We start from the raw sequence: 23,564 nt of genomic DNA on the forward strand, positions 1-23,564 counted from the left end.
AATCGATTACTCGAGTTAACCGATTAATCGTTGCAGCACTAATTTGGTCAATACCAAAAGTTCATCTCAATACTTTGTTATGTACCCTTTGTTGGCAATAACGGAGGCCAAACGTTTTCTGTAACTCTTCACAAGCTTTTCACACACTGTTGCTGGTATTTTGGCCCATTCCTCCATGCAGATCTCCTCTAGAGCAGTGATGTTTTGGGGCTGTCGTTGGGCAACATGGACTTTCAACTCCCTCCACAGATTTTCTATGGGGTTGAGATCTGGAGACTGGCTAGGGCACTCCAGAAATGCTTCTTACGAAGCCACTCCTTTGTTGCCCTGGCTGTGTGTTTGGGATCATTGTCATGCTGAAGGACCCAGCCACGTCTCATCTTCAATGCCCTTGCTGATGGAAGGAGATTTTGACTCAAAATCTCTCGATACATGGCCCCATTCATTCTTTCCTTTACACTGATAAGTCATCCTGGTCCCTTTGCAGAAAAACAGCCCAAAAGCATGATGTTTCCACCCCCATGCTTCACAGTGGGTATGGTGTTCTTCGGATGCAAATGAGTATTCTTTCTCCTCCAAACACGAGAACCTGTGTTTCTACCAAAAAGTTCTATTTTGGTTTCATCTAGGGCTGCAGCTATCACATATTTTAGTAATCGAGCAATCGACTGAAAATTCTATCGATTAATCGAGTAATCGGATAAAACTTTTTTTTTTTTGGTAAGGAGCAATTATAAATATAGATGAGAAAACAAGACATTTCATCTAATATTGAACCATTTTCAGTCAATCAATGACTTTATTTTCGATGTACATTGTTGAAAACAGCCAACAATTGCGTCTCAAATGTGACTTTGAAAAAAAAAAAAAAAAGACTAATTCACTGCTTTCACTTAAAAAACTTTTAGATCTTATAAAATATATATATATATTTCTTACCTAAAAATGTAATTACTCTTCATAACACACATTACTTAAAAGTTAGGTGTTTTCCCCACGTGTTTCAATTGAATTTCCACTTGTGTCAAGCTATAAGTTCTAGTTAAGTTTTAAGTTATTCTAAACTGTAAATCATGATAGGATTTTAAGGTTTTGCAGTGTTCAAAATAAATGTTGTGCTGCATTGGAGCACATTAGGCACCAGTGCTACTTGGTGTTTTATCCAGCAATGACTACTGAGCTCAAAATGACAGTTAGCATTATTAAGTTTTTAATTTACACCCTAATCACTCTACAGCGCTGTTTTCACAGATTAGATAAAGCCTGTCTGTAAAAGTTAGCCACGCATCGACAGTTGTCATAATGAATTGAAACCTAGCCCTCCGCAGGGATAACGTTACGTTAGCGAGTGACAGTAACGTTAATCTTATTTATGAGCGCTGAGAACTGTACCGCTTTAAGATGGCGGCTGTTTTATTAACGCCGCCGAGTCGTTCATTTCACATCTAGTTCTACGTGCATGTGATATCTATGACACGCATACAGACGCTACCTGCTACCACGTAGCAACGTGCAGGCGCAGTTTTTAGCAACGTCGGCGCAGTTTGTAACGGCTGTCGGCTGCAGTAAGGTATTTTTTTTTATTGCTTCTTCCTCTACGCACATGACGTCAGTGCGTTGTCCCGCATTAAAAGTAGTCGGCAAAACGTGATGCTTAGAGCTGGCAAAATTAAACGATTCCTCGAGGTGAATAAAATTACTCGGATCAGTTTTTAAACTCGAGTTACTCGGGTTGCGCGAGTATTCGTTTCAGCTCTAGTTTCATCTGACCATAACACATTCTCTCAGTCCTCTTCTGGATCATCCAAATGCTCTCTAGCGAACTGCAGACGGGCCTGGACGTGTACTGGCTTCAGCGGGGGGACACGTCTGGCAGTGTAGAATTTGAGTCCCTGGCGGTGCAAGTAGCCTTTGTTACTGTGGTTCCAGCTCTCTGTCGGTCATTCACTAGGCCGCCCCGTGTGGTTATGGGATTTTTGCTCACTGTTCTTGTTATCATTTTGACGGTACGATTTCTTTACACCAAGCGTTTTACCTATTGCAGATTCAGTCTTCCCAGCCTGGTGCAGGTCTATAATTTTTTCTCTGGTGTCCTTCGACACCTCTTTGGTATTGGCCATAGTGGAGTTTGGAGTGTGACTGACGAAGGTTGTGGACAGGTGTCTTTTCTACCGATAATGAGTTAAAACAGGTGTCATTAATACAGGTAACGAGTGAAGCCTCGTTAGACCTCGTTAGAAGAAGTTAGACCTCTTTGACAGCCAGAAATCTTGCTTGTTTGTAGGTGACCAAATACTTATTTTCCACTCTAATTTGGAAATAAATTCTTTAAAAATCAAACAATGTGATTTTCTGTTTTTTTTTTCCACATTCTGTCTCTCATTGTTGACGTTTACCCATGTTGACAATTACAGGCCTCTCTAATCTTTTCATGTAGGAGAACTTGCACAATTGTTGGTTGACTAAATACTTGTTTGCCCCACTGTAGTTTAAATTTACTGATACAGAATGGGGACTTGAGTGTTTTATTTACATTTTTTAACTGTTAACTTGATACTCAAATAGTAATTTGGTTTAGCCTGAGAGGATTTTTGAACAATTTTGGAACTAATATACAAAACATTAAAAGCGGAGGGGGAGGGAGGGGTGCATCCATAATAAATTTATAATTGAATCGGAGCCTTTGAATCGTAATCGAATCGTTAGGTGCCCAAAGATTCCCACCTCTACTTTATTTGTATATGGATCAATATTAGTTAATCATGGCATGACATCATATTTTGCTCAGCTCCATCCTGTGGACGCATAATGCAACGCCAACCACTATTAATACCACTACTACTACTGCACCTTATAATGCAGTGTGCCCTGTTCATGAAACGTTTTTAAAATACACCATTCATTGAAGCTGCACCTTATACTACGGTGTAGTGCTGCAACGATTAATCGATTAACTCGAGTATTCGATTAGAAAAAAAATTATTCGAATTAAAATTTTGCTGCTTCGAGTATTCGTTTATTTAATGTGGCGTTGTAATGGCTTGTTTTGAAAGCGTTTGCATTTCGTTTTATTGAATTGGGTGGATACACTGCCCTCTAGTCTGCCTCATTTCGCATGGCTGAATCCAGCTGCTCCCTGTTAAGACCAACATAAGCTAAGTTTTTGTTTGAGCTAATGTTTTTTTATGCATTCGTAATTTAGTTTAAAGATATATTTAGCCGTTTTTTGTGGGAATATGTGTTTGACTATTTGTTAAAAGCATTGTAATAAAAACTGTGGCATTTTATAGCATTTAAACTAGCGGACCTTTGCTATGTAGGTTAGCCAATTATTCTTTTGTTGTACATTCTGTATATCCTCATTGTTTTTTATACCGTTTGAGGCTCGGGTCAGGTATTTTAATTTCTTACTCGATTACTCGATTATTCGAACTAACTGGTTCATCAATTAATCTACTCCTAAAATAATTGATAGCTGCAGGCCTACTACGATGCGCCTTATAGTGCGGAAAATGAGGTAAATGTTTATTTTCTCTGCAGTAAATCCTATAGGGAATGACGCACCATGTGACTACTCTGTTGTACGATACCGCCTCAAATTTAACTTCATTACTGTATAAATGAATTACAAGAATGTTTGTGGCATAGTTTGTCCACCTACAGAAAGAATATTAAAGGAAAAATATGTTTCCCTCCCCCATCTTTTTCCAATTTTAAATATTTTTGAAAAAGCTCCAGGAAGCCACTAGAGCAGCGCTAAAGAGCCGCATGTAGCTCTAGAGCCGCGGGCTGCTGACCCCCGATGTAGTGGATGCATAACGCAACCCTAACTACTAGAGCTGGGAATCTTTGGGCACCTAACGATTCGATTACGATTACGATTCAGAGGCTCCGATTCGATTATAAAACGATTATTGATGCACCCCCCTCCTTTTTTTTTCTCTCTTTTTTTAAAATGTTTTGTACATTAGTTCCAAAATTGTTCAAAAATACTCTCAGGCTAAACCACACACATCAAGTTAACATATAGCAGTAAACAAATATACAAAAATAACATTAAATAAAAAACTCCAGTCCCCATTCTGTATCAGCAGCTTTAAACTACATTCAATTAATGTTGTGAATCAACCGTTAAATTTGTTAAAATTGCTCCCGTTATTCCATAATTTCCCTTTTGTCTACTTTCGACATGTGAAAGTTTTAAAACTATTTTAAAGATAGATTCAAGTCAATATTTTACCGATTTAGGAGTATTTTAGATAAAAAGTTAATTAGGTTTGCTTGGAAGGTTCGCTACAATAGCCTTGCAGGGAAGTGTACTGCTTTAAGATGGCGGCCGTTTATAACGCCCGCATCTAGCTTTTTGTAGATGTGCTGCTAACACTACCAAATCTATAATGCATCTAGTCCTATATAAATGATATCCACAGTAACATTATATCGGCAGCAGTCAGGTATGTTGTTGTGTTTTTTTATCTTTTTGCATAAGTTGAGCTAGAGCAGTGAGTTGAGCATTGGTATTACCCGAGGGGTCGGGTAATGGGAAGCATGATGTTTAGCTACTCTCGCTCCGTTCCGTCCCGAAGACCGCGCGGCGCGCTGAGTGTTGTGTACTTCCGCTTTACTTCGCATATTTCAATAATCGGAATTGGGATGTTTGTGAATCGTTCTCGAATCTTCCACGGCCGAATCGCGAATAATCTAAGAATCGGAAATTTTGCATACCTCTACTAACTACTACTACGACTACTGCCCCTTAACAATGCGGTGCACAGTTTAAAAATAGGCTATTCATTGATGGTGCGCATTATAGTGCGGAAAATACGGTATATTAGTTTATTTCCCCAGAAGAGGCGTCTCCAATTACCTACCAAATATCTACTGTCAAAGCTCCTATTGAAGGTCGCTTTAATTTTTAACCAGCGTTTAAATATTTATAGCTTGCTTGCTTTATCTACATGTCAACAATATTGGGGTGGTTCAATTAATTTGACTCTATCGGACCACGAGTGAGGTCCACGACCACATGACATAAATCTACTTAAGCGCTCGTCCGATCTGGAATCCGTTACACTCCTGCCACCGTAATCTCAAATGACTAAGTCATGGAAGAGAGACGATGAAGGTGAGCCGAGAGAATGCCGAGTCGTCGCTTTCTCTGCCCCGCTTGCATTTAGGCTTAACGCAGTTGACGGTGTCACACGGCTTCGGAGGGTTTTGTCGTCTTTAATATCTCTGACGTCAGACGCATCAATGTCATTTGGAATTTTTTTTCTTGGTTAGCAGCAATAAGAGAATAGGTTGTTTTGGGGTTGTGTTTCTCGTTAGCCTGGATGACGTGGGAAACTAATACATGCTTCTCAGATGCACCATGTGCTGTTGTTGTTGTTGTAAGGCAAGAAAAAGCTGCAGGTAGGCTTGGGTGCATCACATCTACTTGGGCTGAGTCTTGCTTGGTTGTACTGTACGTACTGAATTCACCAGACATTCTTTCATGTTATTGTAAGACACTTTAAAATTGTGCGCAGATGGAATTAGGGGTGTGACAATATATCGAAAAGGTTATACTTTGTAGCTTAAAAGGTTATTGATACAGTGGTATGAAAAAGTATCTGAACCTTTTGGAATTTCTCTCATTTCTGCATAAAATCACCATCAAATGTGATCGGATCTTTGTCAAAATCACACAGATGAAAAAACAGTGTCAGCTTGAACTAAAACCACCCAGACATTTATAGGTTTTTATATTTTAATGAGAATAGTATGCAAACAATGACAGAAGGGGGAAAAATAAGTAAGTGAACAATCACATTTAATATTTTGTGGCCCCCCCCCCCCCTTTGGCAGCAATAACTTCAACCAGACGCTTCCTGTAGCTGCAGATCAGTCAGGACTAATCTTGGCCCATTCTTCTCTACAAATCCGCTGTACTTCAGTCAGATTCCTGGGATGTCTGGCATGAATCACACTGTCTTAAGGTCATGCTCTGAACTTATACTTGGCCACTCCAGTACGCGTATTTTGTTCTTCTGAGACCATTCTGAAATTGATTTACTTTTGTGTTTTGGATCATTGTCTTGTTGCAACACCCTCTTTTTAGCTTCAACTGTCTGTCGGCCTCGGGTTTTACTGCTAAACATCTTGATAAACTTTTGAATTCATTCTTCCATTAATGATTGCAAGTTGTCCAGGCCCTGATGCAGCAAAACAGCCCCAAATCACGATGCTCCGTCCACTATGCTTCACGGTGGGGATGAGGTGTTGATGTTGGTGAGCTGTTCCATTTTTCCTCCACACATGACGTTGTGTGTTACTCCCCAACAATTCAACTTTGGTTTTATCAGTCCACAAAATATTTTAGGGCTGCAGCTATTGAATATTTTAGTAATCGAGTAATCGACTGAAAATTCTATCGATTAATCGAGGAATCGGATAAAACAAATATATTTTCAGGTGAAGAGCAATTATAGATATACATGAGAAAACGACATTTTATCATTTTCAGTCAATCAATGTCTTTTTTTTTTTTATGTATATTGTTGAAAACAGCCAACAATTGCGTCTCAGATGTAACTAGAATTTAAAAAAATGACTAATTCACTGCTTTCACTCAAAAAAACCTTTAGATCTTATTTTTAAAAAGTATATACATATATATATATATATATATATATATATATATATATATATATATATATATATATATATATATATATATATATATATATATATATATATATATATATATAAACACACCTAAAAATGCCTTTACGCTTGATAACACACATCACTTAAAGGATTTTTTCCCACGTTTTTCCATTGAATTTCTATTTGTGTCAAGCCATTTTTAAGTTCTAGTTAAGTTTTAAGTTAGTCTAAACTGTAAGTCCTGATAGGATTTTGAGTTTTTCACTTTTCAAAATAAATGTATGATACAGGCTGTATTGGAGCACATTAGGGACTAGTGCTACTTGGTGTTTTATCCAGCAATGACTACTGAGCTAAAATTGACTGTTAGCATTATTGAGTTTTTATTTTACACCCTCATCACTACACAACGCAATTTTATGTTAAAGCCTGTATGTAAGACACGTTAGCCACGCATCGACTGTGGTCATAATTAATAGAAACCTAGCCCTCCGCAGGGCTAACGTAAGGTGAGCTAGTAGTGACAGTAACGTTAATCTTATATATTAGCGCTTAGCGCTCTTTATTAGCGCTTAGCGCTCTACTGCTTTAAGATGGCGGCTGTTTGCTAACGCAGCCCAGACGCGGCCTAGTCTATCATTGTGCATCTAGTTCAACATACATGTGATCTCTATGAGACTCATTGGACGCTACCTGCAACTAACGTAGCATGTGCGGGCTAGTATTTAGCAACGTCGGCGTCGTTTGTAGCGGTTGTCGGCTGCAGTAAGTTTTTTTTTTTGCTTCTTCCTCTACGCACGTGACATCAGCGCGTTGTCCCGCATTAAAAGTAGTCCGAGCAAAACGTGATGCTTAGAGCTGTCAAAATAAACGATTACTCGAGGTGAATAAAATTACTCGGATCAGTTTTTAAACTCAAGTTACTCAAGTTGCTCGAGTATTCGTTTCAGCTCTAAAATATTTTGCTAAAACTTCTGTGGACTGTCCAAGTTCCTTTTTGGGAATATTAAACGAGCAACAATACTTTTTTAACAGCAGTGGCTTCCTTTGTGGAGTCCTCCCATGAACACCATTCTTGGCCATAGTTTTACATATAGGTGACGTGTGCACAGAGATATTGGACTGTGCCAGTGATTTCTGTAAGTCTATAGCAGACACTCTAGGATTCTTTTTTACCTCTCTGGGTATTCTGTGCTGAACTTTTGGCATCATCTTTGGTGGACGGCCCCTCCTTGGGATAGAAGCAACAGTGGCCAAACTCTCTCCATTTGTAGACAACTTCTCTGACTGTCCAGAACTTTATATATGGTTTTGCATCCTTTCCCAGCTTTATACAAATCAACAATCATTGATCGCTGGTCTTCAGACAGCTCTTTTGACTGAGCCATGATGCACATCAGACAATGCTTCTCATCAAGACAATTCTTACCAGGTGTGTGTTTTATAGTGGGCAGGGCAGCTTTAAACCACTCATCAGTGATTAGGCACACACCTGACTTAAATTGTTTGGTAAAAATTGTTTTTAATTACTCTCTAAGTCTCCTTAGGCACTTATTATTTTTTAACCATCTGTCATTGTTTGCATGCTGTCCTCATTAAAATATGAAAACCTATCAATATTTGGGTGGTTTTAGTTAAAGCAGACACTGTTTTTCCATCTTTGTGATTATGACAATGATCAGATCACATTTAATGGTGATTTTATACAGAAATGTAAGAAATTCCAAAAGGTTCAGATACTTTTTCATATCACTGAATATATATATATATGTTGTCAGTGAGTGTAATTTTTTGGATTAGGAATATGCCAACGTATAAACAAACTTTTTCAACACCGTAACTCAAGTTAAAACAATACAGTTCTGATGAATAAAACTAAAAGTTGCACAATTCCTAATACTCACCTTGATTTATGTGGTACAGCCAGGGCTTGAACTTTGCCATTTCTGTCCATTTTGGGTCCCAGCCAGATTGCCTGTGTTTGCGTCTACTTGATCTGAGTCTCAAAATGTGATCTTGCATTTTTCCATTTTGGAAAACGTTATCGTAACATTGAAATACAACACTCGCCTTAACGATTTGGTTATTTCTACATTCCGAAATATTTATTTAGCCTGAGGCAAATGCTATGCTAGGACACGACGATTCGGGTCATAGACATGCCATAAAGAACTTACATGTTACGTCAAAACGTCATTTTCACAGGCTTAGTCCCGTAAATACATTCATTAAAATGAAATAGCTCTTCGTGGATTTTTTTCCCCCGATTTCCAACTCCGCGAGCGCCGACGTCATACGCAAGTTCACAACAGAGAACAGATGTGATTTTCAAAATAAAGCATGTAAAGGAACAATTTGTATTTGATGTGCTATTTCAGATAACCTATCGCAAATAGTGCGTAAATAATGAGCTATATATATATTAGGGGTGTGACGGTACACAAAAATCTCGGTTCGGTACGTACCTCGGTTTTGAGGTCACGGTTCGGTTCATTTTCGGTACAGTAAGAAAACAAAATGAAAAATATAAATGTGCTAGTTGTTTATTACACACCTTTGTGCTTTCAACAATAGGAACATTAGCCTATAGAAAGCCAGAATTCTGCTCAAAAAGTAGTGGGTATTTAAAGATAATCCAACAACAATTTGCCTTTCAGGCCCTGCGTATTGGTCAGCTTTCTTTCTGAAAGAAAGAAGAAAAAAGAAGTCCTGTGCTAAAGAGAAAAGCAATCCCAATGACAAAGATTTTAACATGTATTTTACAAATGAAATGCCTCAATGAATCTTTTTTTTTTTTTTTTTTTTTTTTTTTATGAACGGTTTTCAAAAGCTTTATTGGTGTATTTTTCTCAAGTTAAAGCGCCACACAGAAATTAATAAATTTAATTGTGTAAGCAGGATCTGTGTATTATTCTTATTATTTAATTACATTTTTTTTAAGCTCATTTCATTTTATTTTATTTAAATGGGCTATTATTTCTTTTATTATGTGTTTATATTTTACAAATGTGATGTATTATTCATTTATATTGTATATTTTTATGTTGTATAACTTTAGTTCCTATGTGAATATTAGTTCCTACTTGTTTTGTTGTGGTAGGAGGGTTTTGTATTGAACACGGGGTCGTGTTGACAGCAGTAATCAACAAAGACAAGTCAACTGTGCCCCGATCTACCACTCAAGAGATCTGATGGACTCAAAAAGTGGATTACGATTGCATATTAGTTTGAAAATCGACCGGATCCACCGTATTTTTACACGAGTGACTTCCGGTCTGCCCGATCCTAGCTACCGGTAGTAGTATTGCCGCAGGACGGTCGCATCTCGCGTCAAATAATAAACTCTGCCGTTCTTTTCGTGTGCGTCGTGTTGAGCCGCTTTTGGGACGCATCTAACACGCGGCTGCACTGCGACTGGTGTGCATTGGCTGATTGACTTTAACGCCCGCGTTTCTCTATGTTCTCGCTGCTGCCACGTTGTCGCGCCGTTGACGTTTCTGGGTTATACTGTCCTACTGTGTTGGTCCTTATTATAGTAGAGAAGACAGAGTAAATATAATCTACACAAAGAAACTGTAACCCGATTGACTCACAGCCTCGAAAAGTAAGGGTTACATCACGTCAGAAACTCGTTCGATACGCCTCTGTTCCGAACCGAGCACCATATACCGTGTACCGTATACAGTGCGCCACAATCTTTTATGTGTAGGGGAAACCCTGGATTCATCGTTCTAAAAAGGTGTCAGTGTTTAAAAAAAAAAAAAGGAACCAGCAGGTCACAACCTAAATCTTCGATTAGAATAGTGTCTCATGAGCTCACTGGCTACCATTGATGGTGCTAGACATCCTATTCATTTTGACGTGATGGGACATCTGGCGCCGTCAGTGGCACTGAAACGAAGGCATTCATAGCCAGTCTTTTGTGGACATTTACTGGTCACGTCCTGTTCATTTTAGGGAAATGAAAAACTGGAAAATTGGTCTTGAAAGCCCATAAAAAGTTCTAGAATTTGGACATGAAATAGCTGTATGAACTAGGAGCATTCAAGTGATGCAACTGGTCTGCAACAACGCTTTTTCTTGTTGATTACTGCATGATTTCTTGAAGTTTTTGTATTGTTATTGAAATTGAATACTGAAAACTTAATTATAAATGTCCGTCAATGGCAGCCAATGAGTTAATCTACTCTACGAGACACTCTATGAAAGGATGTGATCTACCATAACAAATAAGGGCGTACACGTACACATTGGCCAGTAAGATACACAGTTCACGTCCATTGTTCTGTATAAGTGGAAGGAAGCAGTGAAACAACATCCTCTACTGAAGGTTTTCACTGTGCCGGAGGTTTTTCTTCCACTCAGTTTGCCTACTTGACTGCTCAGCATTAGTTGAACCTTTTCTCGTAGGATGGAGGTGTCCTGCCTCGAGCTGGCGTTGGAGGGCGAGCGGCTCTGCAAAGTCGGGGACTACAGAGCAGGCGTTTCCTTCTTCGAAGCCGCCATCCAGGTGGGTACGGAGGACCTGCAGGTGCTCAGCGCCATCTATAGTCAGCTGGGGAACGCCTACTTCCATTTGCAAGACTACGCCAAGGCGCTGGAGTTCCACCGGCATGACCTGACTTTGACCAGGTGGGTGAATTCAGCAACAACAACAGCGAGCGACCTCGATATAAGTGCTCTCGTTTTGATTCGCTTGTCTACGTGCAGGACCATCGGAGATCTTCTCGGAGAAGCCAAAGCCAGCGGGAATCTCGGGAACACGCTGAAGGTGTTGGGAAGGTTTGATGAGGCCACGGTATGCTGTCAGAGGCATTTGGATATAGCCAGGGACCTCAATGACAAGGTAAATCGCTCAAATAAAAAGTGGCGTGGTGCCTTCGACGTTTAATTTCATCCAAGGCGATGGACATTCAATCTATTATAATGGCAGTCAATGATAACGTTTTAGTGCTGATATGATCGTCGGTTATAGTAGGTTATTTTGGCAATCAGTTACGAGCGTATTTCAAAAGTTGTTTGTGACAACAGCAAATTTAGAGTCGATTAGAAGCAGACGTCTAAGATACAGTGAAGAAAATAAGTATTTGAACCCTTACCCTCAAAGACCTGTTAGCTCGCCTATTAAAGGTCCACCTCCACTCGATGTATTATCCTGAATCAGATGCACCTGTTTGAAGTCAGTAGCGGCATAAAAACACCTGTCCACCCCATACAATCAGTAAGACTCAAACGTCTAACATGGCCAAGACAAAAGAGGTGTCTAAAGACACCAGAGACAAAATTGTACCGCTCCAAAAGGCCGGAAAGGGCTATGGACCAATTGCCAAGCAGCTTGGTGTAAAAATGTCCACTGTTGGAGCAATCATTAGAAAATGGAAGAAGCTAACCATGACGGTCAATCTCAATTGGAGTGGAACCCCTTTGCAAGATATCAACTCGTGGGGTGTCAATATTCCTAAAAAAGGTGAGGAATCAGCCCAGAACTATTGGACAGGAGTTGGTCAACGACCTGAAGAGAGCTGGTACCACTGTTTCCAAGGTTACTGTTGGTAATACACTAAGACGTCATGGTTTGAAATCATGCATGGAACGGAAGGTTCCACTGCTTAAACCAGCACATGTCTAATGTTTGCCTATGACCATTGGGATGATGCACATTTCACATTTCAGGCTTCAAACATAAAGATATGAAATTTAATTTTTTTGTCAAGAATCAACAACAAGTGGGACACAATCGTGAAGTGGAACAACATTTATTAGATAATTTAAACTTTTTTAATAAATAAAAAACTGAAAAGTGGGGCGTGCAATATTATTCGGCCCCTTTACTTTCAGTGCAGCAAACTCACTCCAGAAGTTCAGTGAGGATCTCTGAATGATCCAATGTTGTCCTAAATGACCGATGATGATAAATAGAATCCACCTGTGTGTAATCAAGTCTCCGTATAAATGCACCTGCTCTGTGATAGTCTCAGGGTTCTGTTTAAAGTGCAGAGAGCATTATGAAAACCAAGGAACACACCGGGCAGGTCCGAGATACTGTTGTGGAGAAGTTTAAAGCCGGATTTGGATACAAAAAGATTTCCCAAGCTTTAAACATCTCAAGGAGCACTGTGCAAGCCATCATATTGAAATGGAAGGAGCATCAGACCACTGCAAATCTACCAAGACCCGGCCGTCCTTCCAAACTTTCTTCTCAAACAAGGAGAAAACTGATCAGAGATGCAGCCAAGAGGCCCATGATCACTCTGGATGAACTGCAGAGATCTACAGCTGAGGTGGGAGAGTCTGTCCATAGGACAACAATCAGTCGTACACTGCACAAATCTGGCCTTTATGGAAGAGTGGCAAGAAGAAAGCCATTTCTCAAAGATATCCATACAAAGTCTCGTTTAAAGTTTGCCACAAGCCACCTGGGAGACACACCAAACATGTGGAAGAAGGTGCTCTGGTCAGATGAAACCAAAATGGAACTTTTTGGCCACAATGCAAAACGATATGTTTGGCGTAAAAGCAACACAGCTCATCACCCTGAACACACCATCCCCATTGTCAAACATGGTGGTGGCAGCATCATGGTTTGGGCCTGCTTTTCTTCAGCAGGGACAGGGAAGATGGTTAAAATTGACGGGAAGATGGATGCAGCCAAATACAGGAACATTCTGAAGAAAACCTGTTGGTATCTGCACAAGACCTGAGACTGGGACGGAGATTTATCTTCCAACAGGTGATGATAATGATGATGATCCAAAAGATAAAGCCAAATCTACAATGGAATGGTTAAAAAATAAACGTATCCAGGTGTTAGAATGGCCAAGTCAAAGTCCAGACCTGAATCCAATCGAGAATCTGTGGAAAGAGCTGAAGACTGCTGTTCACAAACACTCCCCATCCAACCTCACTGAGCTCGAGCTGTTTTGCAAGGAAGAATGGGCAAGAATTTCAGTCTCTCCATGTGCAAAACTGATAGAAACATACCCCAAGCGACTTGCAGCTGTAAGTGGAGCAAAAGGTGGCGCTACAAAGTAGAGGTTAGATTTTGTGCCCGAACCGGGCCCACAATTTAAGCATTCACGTTCGGGTCAGGTCGGGTCGGGCCGCCATGCCGGACTAATAAATTATTTAAAAAAAAAAAAAAAAAAAAAAAAAAAAATGGAGAGCAAGCACTCTGTATTGCGCTTTTGCTTGTGCGTGTGCACGAACGCCGTGGCGCCGGCCGCTTATCCTTCTTGTCCTCCCTCTCTACCGTTTGCGCACGGCCGAGGCGCCCCCCTCTCCTGTTCCCTCTCCTTGTCAGAGAAGCACGTCCATGTGAGAACAATATCCCACACACTCAGAAATATGTTTAACAAACTTTCCCAGCGTTATTTCGTTGTGTGAATGCTTTGATAATTCTCAAAAAAATATGTAGATTATTTAAACATTAAGAAAACTTGCGTTTTTTTCTGCCAACTTGAAGAAATGAAAATAAATTGCTGCTGCTGCGTTTTTTCCGCGTCACTCAAAAAAAAAAAAAAAATCGGGTTTTTCGGGCTCGGGCCTGCAAATCTAGTTAAGTGATCGAGCTCGGGCCGGGTCGGGCCTCAATACCAGCGGGCCGTGTCGGGTCGGGCTGGATTTTTTAGGCCCGAACTAGGCTCTACTACAAAGTATTAACACAAGGGGGCCGAATAATATTGCACGCCCCACTTTTCAGTTTTTTATTTGTCAAAAAAGTTTAAATTATCCAATAAATTTTGTTCCACTTCACGATTGTGTCCCACTTGTTGTTGATTCTTGACAAAAAATTAAAATTTTATAACTTTATGTTTGAAGCCTGAAATGTGGCGCAAGGTTCAAGGGGGCCGAATACTTTTGCAAGGCACTGTATATATTCGTCTGGATTTTATTAATTTTTTTCTTAATGCATTGCCAAAATGTATATGATCGGGAAAAATTATCGGGAATGATTGGAATTGAATCGGGAGCAAAAAAAAAAAAAAAAGCAATCGGATCGGGAAATATCGGGATCAGCAGATACTCAAACTAAAACGATCGGGATCGGATCGGGAGCAAAAAAACATGATCGGAACAACCCTAATTATAACTACTGCGTTCACTTTCCGTGTTTCAGGTGGGTCAGGCCCGAGCTCTATACAACTTTGGGAATGTTTACCACGCTAAAGGGAAAAATATTTGCTGGAGCGGAGCTGAGCCCGGAGATTTCCCGGAAGATGTCATGATGGCCCTGAGGAAGGCCTCGGAATATTACGAGTATGTCACATTGTATTTATCGTTGGTGTTAATTTAGCCTGTGTTGTGCAGTGTCATCATTTGCTGTTTTTTTCAGGGCAAATTTAGGGCTCGTGCAGGAACTCGGTGATCGGGCCGCCCAGGGTCGAACCTACGGTAACCTGGGTAACACTCACTATTTGCTGGGGAACTTTCGAAATGCGGTGGCATCTCATGAGCAGGTGAGGTTCGAGGCTAGTAAAAAAACGCCTATTTTGTGTGTAAAATGTCCTCTCAAAGAGTCATCTTTATTTTATTTTTTATTTTTTTAGCGTCTGCTCATAGCGAGAGAGTTCGGTGACCGTTCCGCAGAAAGACGAGCTTACTGCAACCTGGGGAACGCTTACGTCTTCCTAGGAGAGTTTGAAGTGGCAGCTGAGCATTATAAGTAAGTTGCTCGTATATCATGGCGTGTTTTTTAACTCATTGGCTGACATTGACAGCGATAGACGTCAAATCTATTTGAACTGGCAGTGCTGGCAATGAGTGATTAAGTTTTAGTGCAATCACCATCAATGGCCGCTAATTAGTTTGTTTACAAAATAACATTAAAGCCGCGAGAACAGTGGGGAGGTTGGTCATGTGTTTCTTTATTTTCAATCGTGTCCTGCAAAAGTTACAGTGGGGTCACTGGAAAAACTGTTCATTTTTAAAGCATCCTGAAATCAACAGGAAGTGACCCTAAAATGACAGAAAACCAACAGGAAGGGAAGGGAAAGTGCCTCAATACTAACAGGATGTGTCCAAAAATCAATAGGAAGTGAGCTGGAAATGCCCCAAAATCAACGGGAATAGGCCTAAAATCAACAAGAAGTGATCTGGAAATGGCCTACCCTCAACAGGAAGTGACAGAAATCTTGAAATTAAAACAAACCAACCCAGAAATGCCCAAAATTCAACAGGATGTGACCCGGAAATGGCCCAAAAGCAACAGGAAGTGAACCGTAAATCCAAAATTAAAACACAGTGACCCAGAAATGCTTGAAAATAACAGGAATTGATCCAGTACCAAAAAAGATATAGGCAGAAAGTGACTTGGAAATGGCCCAAAATCAACAGGAAGTCACATCGAAACTGTCACATCAACAGTAATTAATCCCGTATTAACAGATATATAAACATGAAGTAACCTGTAAATGGCACAAAATCAACAGGAAGTGACCCTGAAATACCCAAAAATCAACAGGAAGTGAACCGTAAATCCAAAATTAAAACACGGTGACCCAGTAATGCTTCAAAATAACAGGAATTGATCCAGTACCAACAGAGGTATCAGCAGAAAGTGAGTTGGAAATGGCTAGAAATCAACAGGAAATGACCCGGAAATGGTCCAACATCAACAGGAAGTGACAGAAATCCAAAATTAAAGCAAAGTGACCTGAAAATATCACAAAATCAACAGGAAGTCACATCAAAAATGTCACATCAACAGTAATTAATCCCGTATCAACAGATATATAAACAAATCAACAGGAAGTGACCCTGAAATGCTCTAAAAAACAACAGGAAGTGACCCGGAAGTGGCCCAACATCAACATTTAATGACAGAAATCCGAAACTAAAACAAAGTGAGCTGGAAATGCAACAAAATCAACAGGAAGTGTCCCATTAATTTGCTTAAAACAAAAGCCAGTGACTCAGTATCAACAGGAAGTTTTGGCGGGAATTTTTTGTGGTTTTTAGATAGGCTCTAGTTCATCTATCATTGTCTATAGCGGCCAGTGAGTTTAAGTGTCATCTGTCCTTGACGGATCCAGGAGGACGTTGCAGCTGGCGCGACAGCTCAAGGATCGCGCGGTGGAAGCTCAAGCGTGTTACAGTTTGGGCAACACGTACACTCTGCTGCAGGACTACGAGCGAGCCATCGACTACCATCTTAAACACCTCATCATTGCCCAGGACCTCAACGATCGGTAGGTGTGGTCAAACGAAAAGGGGATGGGTACTACTTCTTCTTTGGTTTTCTACAATACAACTAATAAACAGGACAAACAAGCTATTTTTCTGCTCTGAATTGGAATGTTTTTATCACTAGTAGACGTCCAATCCGCTTGAAGTGGGAGGGTGGCAGCGAAAGAACATTCGTTCGTAAAGAACAATGCAAAGAGTAGTGGCATTCACAAATTCAAAATCAAAATAGATATCCAAAATGCACATAAAACTTACTCAGACTTTGGCCAAACTCTATTTAACCATTTTAGCAACTCGTTTAGCTTAACAAATACACTGGATGGCAATATTTAGTCACACTATACAAACTATGCTGGGAGCCATTTAACACATGAACTCTACTCGTCTCATCCCGTCTTTCCTGTTCATTTTGCTTTTGCTGTCCTTCTCATTAATTTTCCACTCCGGGAGCATATCGAAAACCTTTTAGGCTACAAAGTATCACCATATATCACCTTTTTGATATATTGCGGACCGCTCATTTTGACTCGATTGTCACGTGTGCAGGATCGGAGAAGGTCGAGCGTGTTGGAGTCTGGGAAATGCTCACACCGCGCTGGGTAACCACGACCAGGCCATGCACTTTGCTGAGAAACACCTGGAGATCTGCAGAGAGGTTTGTGTTTGTCACGTTAAATCGCTTGTCGCAAAAACAACAACAAAAAACAACTGAAAAGTGATCAATCTACCAGACTGGAGACAGGAGCGGCGAGTTGACGGCGCGTATGAACGTGACAGATCTGCAGACGGTGTTAGGCCTGAGCTACAGCACGAATAGTTCCACATTGTCCGAGAACAGGGATGCAGACTACAAGATGCAAGGTGAGCGTTCCGTTTGGGTTTTTTCCATCCACGCCATAGCCGGCGCCAGCACGTGTTTGTGTTTGAAGGCGCCAGGCCGAGGATGAGCAGGAGGCACAGCATGGAGAACCTGGAGTTGATGAAGCTCACGCCTGACAAGATGAACGTAAGCCACTCTATCTTTGTTGTTTTTCTCCAGTGTTTGATGGTAATTTGTGTATATTTATATACAGTGGTGCCTCTACATACAAAGTTAAGTCGTTCCAGGACCTTGTTTGTAAGTCAAAACGGTTGTATGTCGAGCAGGATTTTCCCATGAGAATACATTATAATTCCAACTAGAAACTGTTTGAGGCGATACAGATTTTAGCCCTTCCCAGGTTGGTTTGGGGACGTTTCGGGGACAATATCAGGTCACATCCTGTTTATTTGGGGGCGTGTCCTGGTCATATCAGGTCACTTGGTGACATTTGGGGGGTGTCTCCTAGTCATATTGGGTCATTTGTAGACATTTGAGGGGCGTGTCCTAGTCATATCAGGTCATTTGGGGTCGTGGCCTGTTCATATCAGGTCATTTGGGGACATTTGGGGTCGTGTCCTGGTCATATCAGGTCATTTGGGGGCGTGGCCTGATTATATTAGGTCATTTGGAGGGCGTGTCCTAGTCAAATCAGGTCATTTGGGGTCGTGGCCCGGTCATATCAGGTCATTTGAGGGGCGTGTCATGGTCATACCAGGTCACTTGGTGACATTTGGGGGGCGTACCCGTCATATTAGGTCATTTGTGGACATATGGGGGCGTGTCCTAGTCAAATCAGGTCATTTGGGGTCGTGGCCTGGTCATATCAGGTCATTTGAAGGGCGTGTCCTGGTCATATCAGATCATTTGGGGGGCGTGTCATGGTCATATCAGGTCACTTGGTGACATTTTGGGGGCGTGCCCGTCATATTAGGTAATTTGTGGACATATAGGGGGCGTGTCCTAGTAATATCAGGTCATTTGGGGTCGTGGACTGGTCATATCAGGTCATCTGGGGGGTGTCATGGTCATATCAGGTCACTTGGTGACATTTGGGGGGCGTGCCCGTCATATTAGGTCATTTGTGGACATATAGGGGGCGTGTCCTAGTCAAATCAGGTCATTTGGGGTCATGGCCTGGTCATATCAGGTCATTTGGGGACATCTTGGTGGTGTAGCCTAGTAATATTAGGTCATTTGGGGTCGTGGCCTGGTCATATCAGGTCATTTGGGGACATTTGGGGGCGTGGCCTGATCATATCAGGTCATTTGGAGGGCGTGTCCTGGTCATATCAGGTCATTTGGGGAGATTTGGGAGGCGTGGCTTGGTCATATCAGGTCATTTGGGGGCGTGTCCTCGTCATATGACGTCACTTGGTGACATTTGGGGGCGTGTCCTTGTCATTTTAGGTCATTTGTGGACATTTGGCGGTCGTGTCCTAGTCAAATCAGGTCATTTGGGGTCATGGCCTGGTCATATCAGGTCATTTGGGGACATCTTGGTGGTGTAGCCTAGTAATATTAGGTCATTTGGGGTCGTGGCCTGGTCATATCCGGTCATTTGGGGACATTTGGGGGCGTGGCCTGATCATATCAGGTCATTTGGAGGGCGTGTCCTGGTCATATCAGGTCATTTGGGGAGATTTGGGAGGCGTGGCTTGGTCATATCAGGTCATTTGGGGGCGTGTCCTCATCATATGACGTCACTTGGTGACATTTGGGGGCGTGTCCTTGTCATTTTAGGTCATTTGTGGACATTCGGCGGTCGTGTCCTAGTCATATGCCATTTGGGGTCATGGCCTGGTCATATCAGGACGTTTGGGGGCGTGGCCTGATCATATCAGGTCATTTGGGAACATTTGGGGAGATGTGTCCTGGTCATATCAGGACATTTGGGGGACACGACCAATTGATATCTGGTCATTTCCTGTTGATTTGGGGACATTTGTTTTTTGCCTTTGAAAATGAATGGGAAAAATATTGAACGACCATTGGAAATTCCAATTGGAAGTGAATGGGAAATTTGAACGTTGCATCCCATTAAAAATAAACGGGAAAGTTTTTGGCAAATTTCCGGGGAACCGTAAATTTATTTCCATGTTCTGTATACATCCATTTTTGTTGCCCCAATTTTTGATGTCCAAATTATGTGATTTAGTCAAAAATTGTAGGACTTGATACTGTACATTTTGAATCCCCCCCCCCCCCAAGAAAAAATGGTGAAAAATCAGTGTTTACGGGCAAATTGAAAAATTTTCTGAGTCGTTCGAAAAATTCCTTCATAAATACTTCTGGTTGTGTGTGAAGGGTCCGAAGTGGAGCAGCGACATCCTGAGCAAACAGAGCAAGCCCACCCTCACCAAGAGCTCCTCCAAGTTGTTCTTCGTCAGCCGTCTACGCGGGAAGAAGTTCAAAGCGGGCGGAGGTTCCGCCAAGGTTCTCCAGGACGCTAGTAACACTCTGGACAACGGTCACGCACCCTCACATAAGGTTTAAGGACGACAACACCCACACGCTCTTTCTTGACCCCCGTCTGACCGCCGACTTTGTTTGCACGTAGCGATCCAGTCCCGACACGCTCGGAGACGAAGGCTTCTTCGACCTCCTGAGTCGTTTCCAGAGCAACCGCATGGACGACCAGCGCTGCTCCGTCCGGGAAAAAGGCGGCAGCAGGTTGTCGCTGAGCAGCCGCCCGGAGTCCCCGCCCAGAATCATAAGAAAATGTGAGTCTAAATTAGGGCTGCAGGTATAGATTATTTAAGTAATCAAGTAATCGGATTAGGAATATTTAATGCATTTCAGAATTAATTTTAGGAGCTGTAAAACAAAGGCTTGCTAAGATTGCACTTTCAAAAGAGCATTAATGCGAATACAAAACAAAATTCAAAGTGTTTTTTTTTTCCCAAATTCTAAACAATTGCACTAGAGCAATTTCACAAGAGCAATAAATGCATTTAAAAATAAAATACCTGAGCTTAGCCTCAAAAGGTATAAAAAAATTTAAATAAATAATTGAGGTTCTAAGTACAAGCTAACTTGAACTCTATAAAATCCTAACATTTTTTATAATGCTCTTAACAAATTGTTCAAACGCGTATTTCCACAAAAAACGGCTAAATATACCTATAAACTAAATTATGAATGCATAAAAAAAACACATTGGCTCAAAGAAAAACTTAGTTGATGTTGGTCTTAACAGGGAGCTGGATTCAGCCATGTTAAATGAGTTATGTCATATTCACTATTACCACTATAGGGCAGTGAATCCACCCGAAGTACAACAAGAAAACAATTGGCTAGCTTGCATAGCAAAAGTTTGCTTGCTTAAATGCTATAAAATGTTTTTTTTTTTTTTTTATGCTCTTAACAAATTGTTCAAACACATATTTCCACAAAAAACTGCTAGATATACCTCTAAACTAAATTACAAATGCATAAAAAAAAAATTAGCTAATGAAAAGACCAACATTAGGTAAGTTTAACAGGGAGCATGATTCAGTTAAGTTAAATGAGTTATGTCATATTCACTATTGCCACTATAGGGCAGTGTATCCACTGAAGTACAACAAGAGAACAATTGGCTAGCTTGCATAGCAAAAGTTTGCTCGCTTAAATGCTATAAAATGCAAACTTTTTTTTTTCCTAACAATGCTCTTAACAAATTGTTCAAACACATATTTCCACAAAAAACTTTTCAATATACCTATAAACTAAATTACAACTGCATAAAAAATACATTAGCTCAAACAAAAATTTACCATATGTTGGGTCTTAACAGGGAGCAGCTGGATTCAGCCATGTGAAATGAGTTATGTCATATTCACTGTTGCCACTAGAGGGCAGTGTATCAAGCCAAATCAATAAAACTAAATGAAAACACTTTCAAAATAAACCAGTGCAACGCCACTAATCAAGCGAATCCTCGAAACGGCAAAATTTTCCTAATAGTCGTACTCGAATTTATCGATTAACCGTCGCAGCGCTATCATCGACTAATCTATTGATTTGTTTGAATAATCGAGTAATCGAATGACATTTAATTCCTGCAGAATAAATTTTAGATGTAAAAACGAAACAAGCGTTTATCTATTTTAAAATTCCTGAGTGTTTCTTCAAGCTACGCAGAACTGCACTTTCATTTCACAAGAGCAATAAATGCATTTAAAACTAAATTAAAATACCCGAGCTTGGCCTCAGACAGTTAAAAAATACATTGAATGAGGTTTTAAGTACAACAAAAGAACAATTTGCTAACTTGCATAGCAAAAGTCCGCTAGTTTAAATGCTATAAAATGCTACCTTTTTTTTTTTTACAATGCTCTTAACAAACCGTTCAAACACATATTCCCACCACAAACTGCTACATATACCTTTAAACAAAATTACGACTGCATAAACAATCATATTAGCTCAAACAAAAACTAATGTTGGTCTTAACAGGGAGTAGATAAGTTATGTCATAGTCACCGTTGCCACTTTTGGGCAGTGTATCCACCCAAATCAATACAACTAAAGGCAAACACTTTAAAAAAAAAAAACCATTACAATGCCACTCTAATTAAAAGAATCCTCGAAATAGCAAAATTTGATTCGAAGCTTTTATCTTATCAAATTACTTAAATTGCAGCACCAGCCTAAATGTCCAAAAATGACCAAAATGAATTTTCGACAGCCGTGTCCGAGTCCGCCGACGTGTCCGGCGCTCATAGCCGGCGGCTAGAGGATTCCTCGGCCGCGGGCGGGAGCCTGCCGGGCCTCCGACTCAACCAGAACGGCAACCGGGCCGTGCTCAGCCACCTGATGGCCAACGCGGACAACGCCGAGCCCGACGAAGACTTCTTCAACATGCTCGTCAAGTGCCAGGTAGGGGCGGCTCAGTACGGTGGCCGAGAGGTGTCAGGCGAAATGCAAAGTCCAAACACTTTGCAAATGGAAAAAAGCACGAACCCAAATTGTAAACGCTTTGCAAAAGAAAAAAGCACGAATGCAAACTGCCACAACACGATCCCCAATTCCTAAAGCGCGATTGCAAATTGGCAAAAGCACAAACCCCAATTGCCATAGCGCGACAGCAAATGGCTCGCAGCACGGATGCAAACTGCCACAACACGATCCCCAATTCCTAAAGCGCGATTGCAAATTGGCAAAAGCACGAATCCCAGCTGCCACAACACGACAGCAAATAGCTCGTAGCACAACAGCAAACGGCTCACAGCACAGCAGCAAAATCACGCAACACAACGGCAAGAGGATGACCCGGAAGTTAAAAAAAAAAAAAAGGACGCAAAATTTATATAAAAATGATGTCAATCGTTTGTGCTGCAACGGTTTTGTAGATACAGTATTATGCTTTTATTGAGATATTGATATTAATTTCGAGTGGTGACGTCATTCGTAGCTTTTCCTCAGTTTAGCCAGGTTTTTAGCTCCCGCGGCTAATGGAGCGTACCAACTCTCTCAATAACAGAGGGGTGTCCTAATAACTAGCACGAGCATAACACAAATTCGGGTCCATTTTGCAGTAAATTGGGGGCTTAGAGGGACGTCATCACTTGAAATCAATATCTCAAGCCCCCCAACCTACTGCAAAATGGACCCGAATTTGTGTTATGCTCGTGCTAGTTATTATGACACCCCTCTGTTATTGAGTGAGTTGGTACGCTCCATTAGCCGCGGGGAGCTAAACTGAGGAAAAGCTACGAGTGACGTCACCACCCATAATACGGTATCAACAAAACCGTTGCAGCACAAACGATTGACATCATTTTTATATAAATTTGCGTCTGATGGGGGGCAACTTCATGGAAGTCCGTATAGATGGTCACAAAGCACATATAAAGTGTATAAAGTGTCATCCTTTTTTTTTTTTTTT

General features: G+C 40.9%; 1 protein-coding gene across 4 annotated transcripts in view; it reads left to right on the forward strand.

The window, feature by feature from the left end:
• Nucleotides 1–23,564, forward strand: part of gpsm2 (G protein signaling modulator 2) — a 38,604-nt gene that overhangs the window by 7,743 nt on the left and 7,297 nt on the right. For 3 of the 4 annotated variants that reach the window (XM_057857066.1, XM_057857067.1, XM_057857070.1), the window contains 12 exons: nucleotides 11,059–11,280; nucleotides 11,359–11,494; nucleotides 14,765–14,904; nucleotides 14,981–15,104; nucleotides 15,195–15,310; nucleotides 16,680–16,835; nucleotides 17,380–17,488; nucleotides 17,565–17,694; nucleotides 17,763–17,839; nucleotides 20,000–20,182; nucleotides 20,253–20,415; nucleotides 22,365–22,555. In XM_057857066.1, coding sequence (XP_057713049.1) covers nucleotides 11,059–11,280; nucleotides 11,359–11,494; nucleotides 14,765–14,904; nucleotides 14,981–15,104; nucleotides 15,195–15,310; nucleotides 16,680–16,835; nucleotides 17,380–17,488; nucleotides 17,565–17,694; nucleotides 17,763–17,839; nucleotides 20,000–20,182; nucleotides 20,253–20,415; nucleotides 22,365–22,555 — 1,747 coding nt within the window. Of the gene's footprint in view, nucleotides 1–5,080; nucleotides 5,413–11,058; nucleotides 11,281–11,358; nucleotides 11,495–14,764; nucleotides 14,905–14,980; nucleotides 15,105–15,194; nucleotides 15,311–16,679; nucleotides 16,836–17,379; nucleotides 17,489–17,564; nucleotides 17,695–17,762; nucleotides 17,840–19,999; nucleotides 20,183–20,252; nucleotides 20,416–22,364; nucleotides 22,556–23,564 lie in introns of those variants that run through there. The other variant, XM_057857069.1, reaches the window with a different exon arrangement.

Source organism: Corythoichthys intestinalis, chromosome 14, assembly GCF_030265065.1.
Source record: "Corythoichthys intestinalis isolate RoL2023-P3 chromosome 14, ASM3026506v1, whole genome shotgun sequence".
NCBI lineage: Eukaryota > Metazoa > Chordata > Actinopteri > Syngnathiformes > Syngnathidae > Corythoichthys > Corythoichthys intestinalis.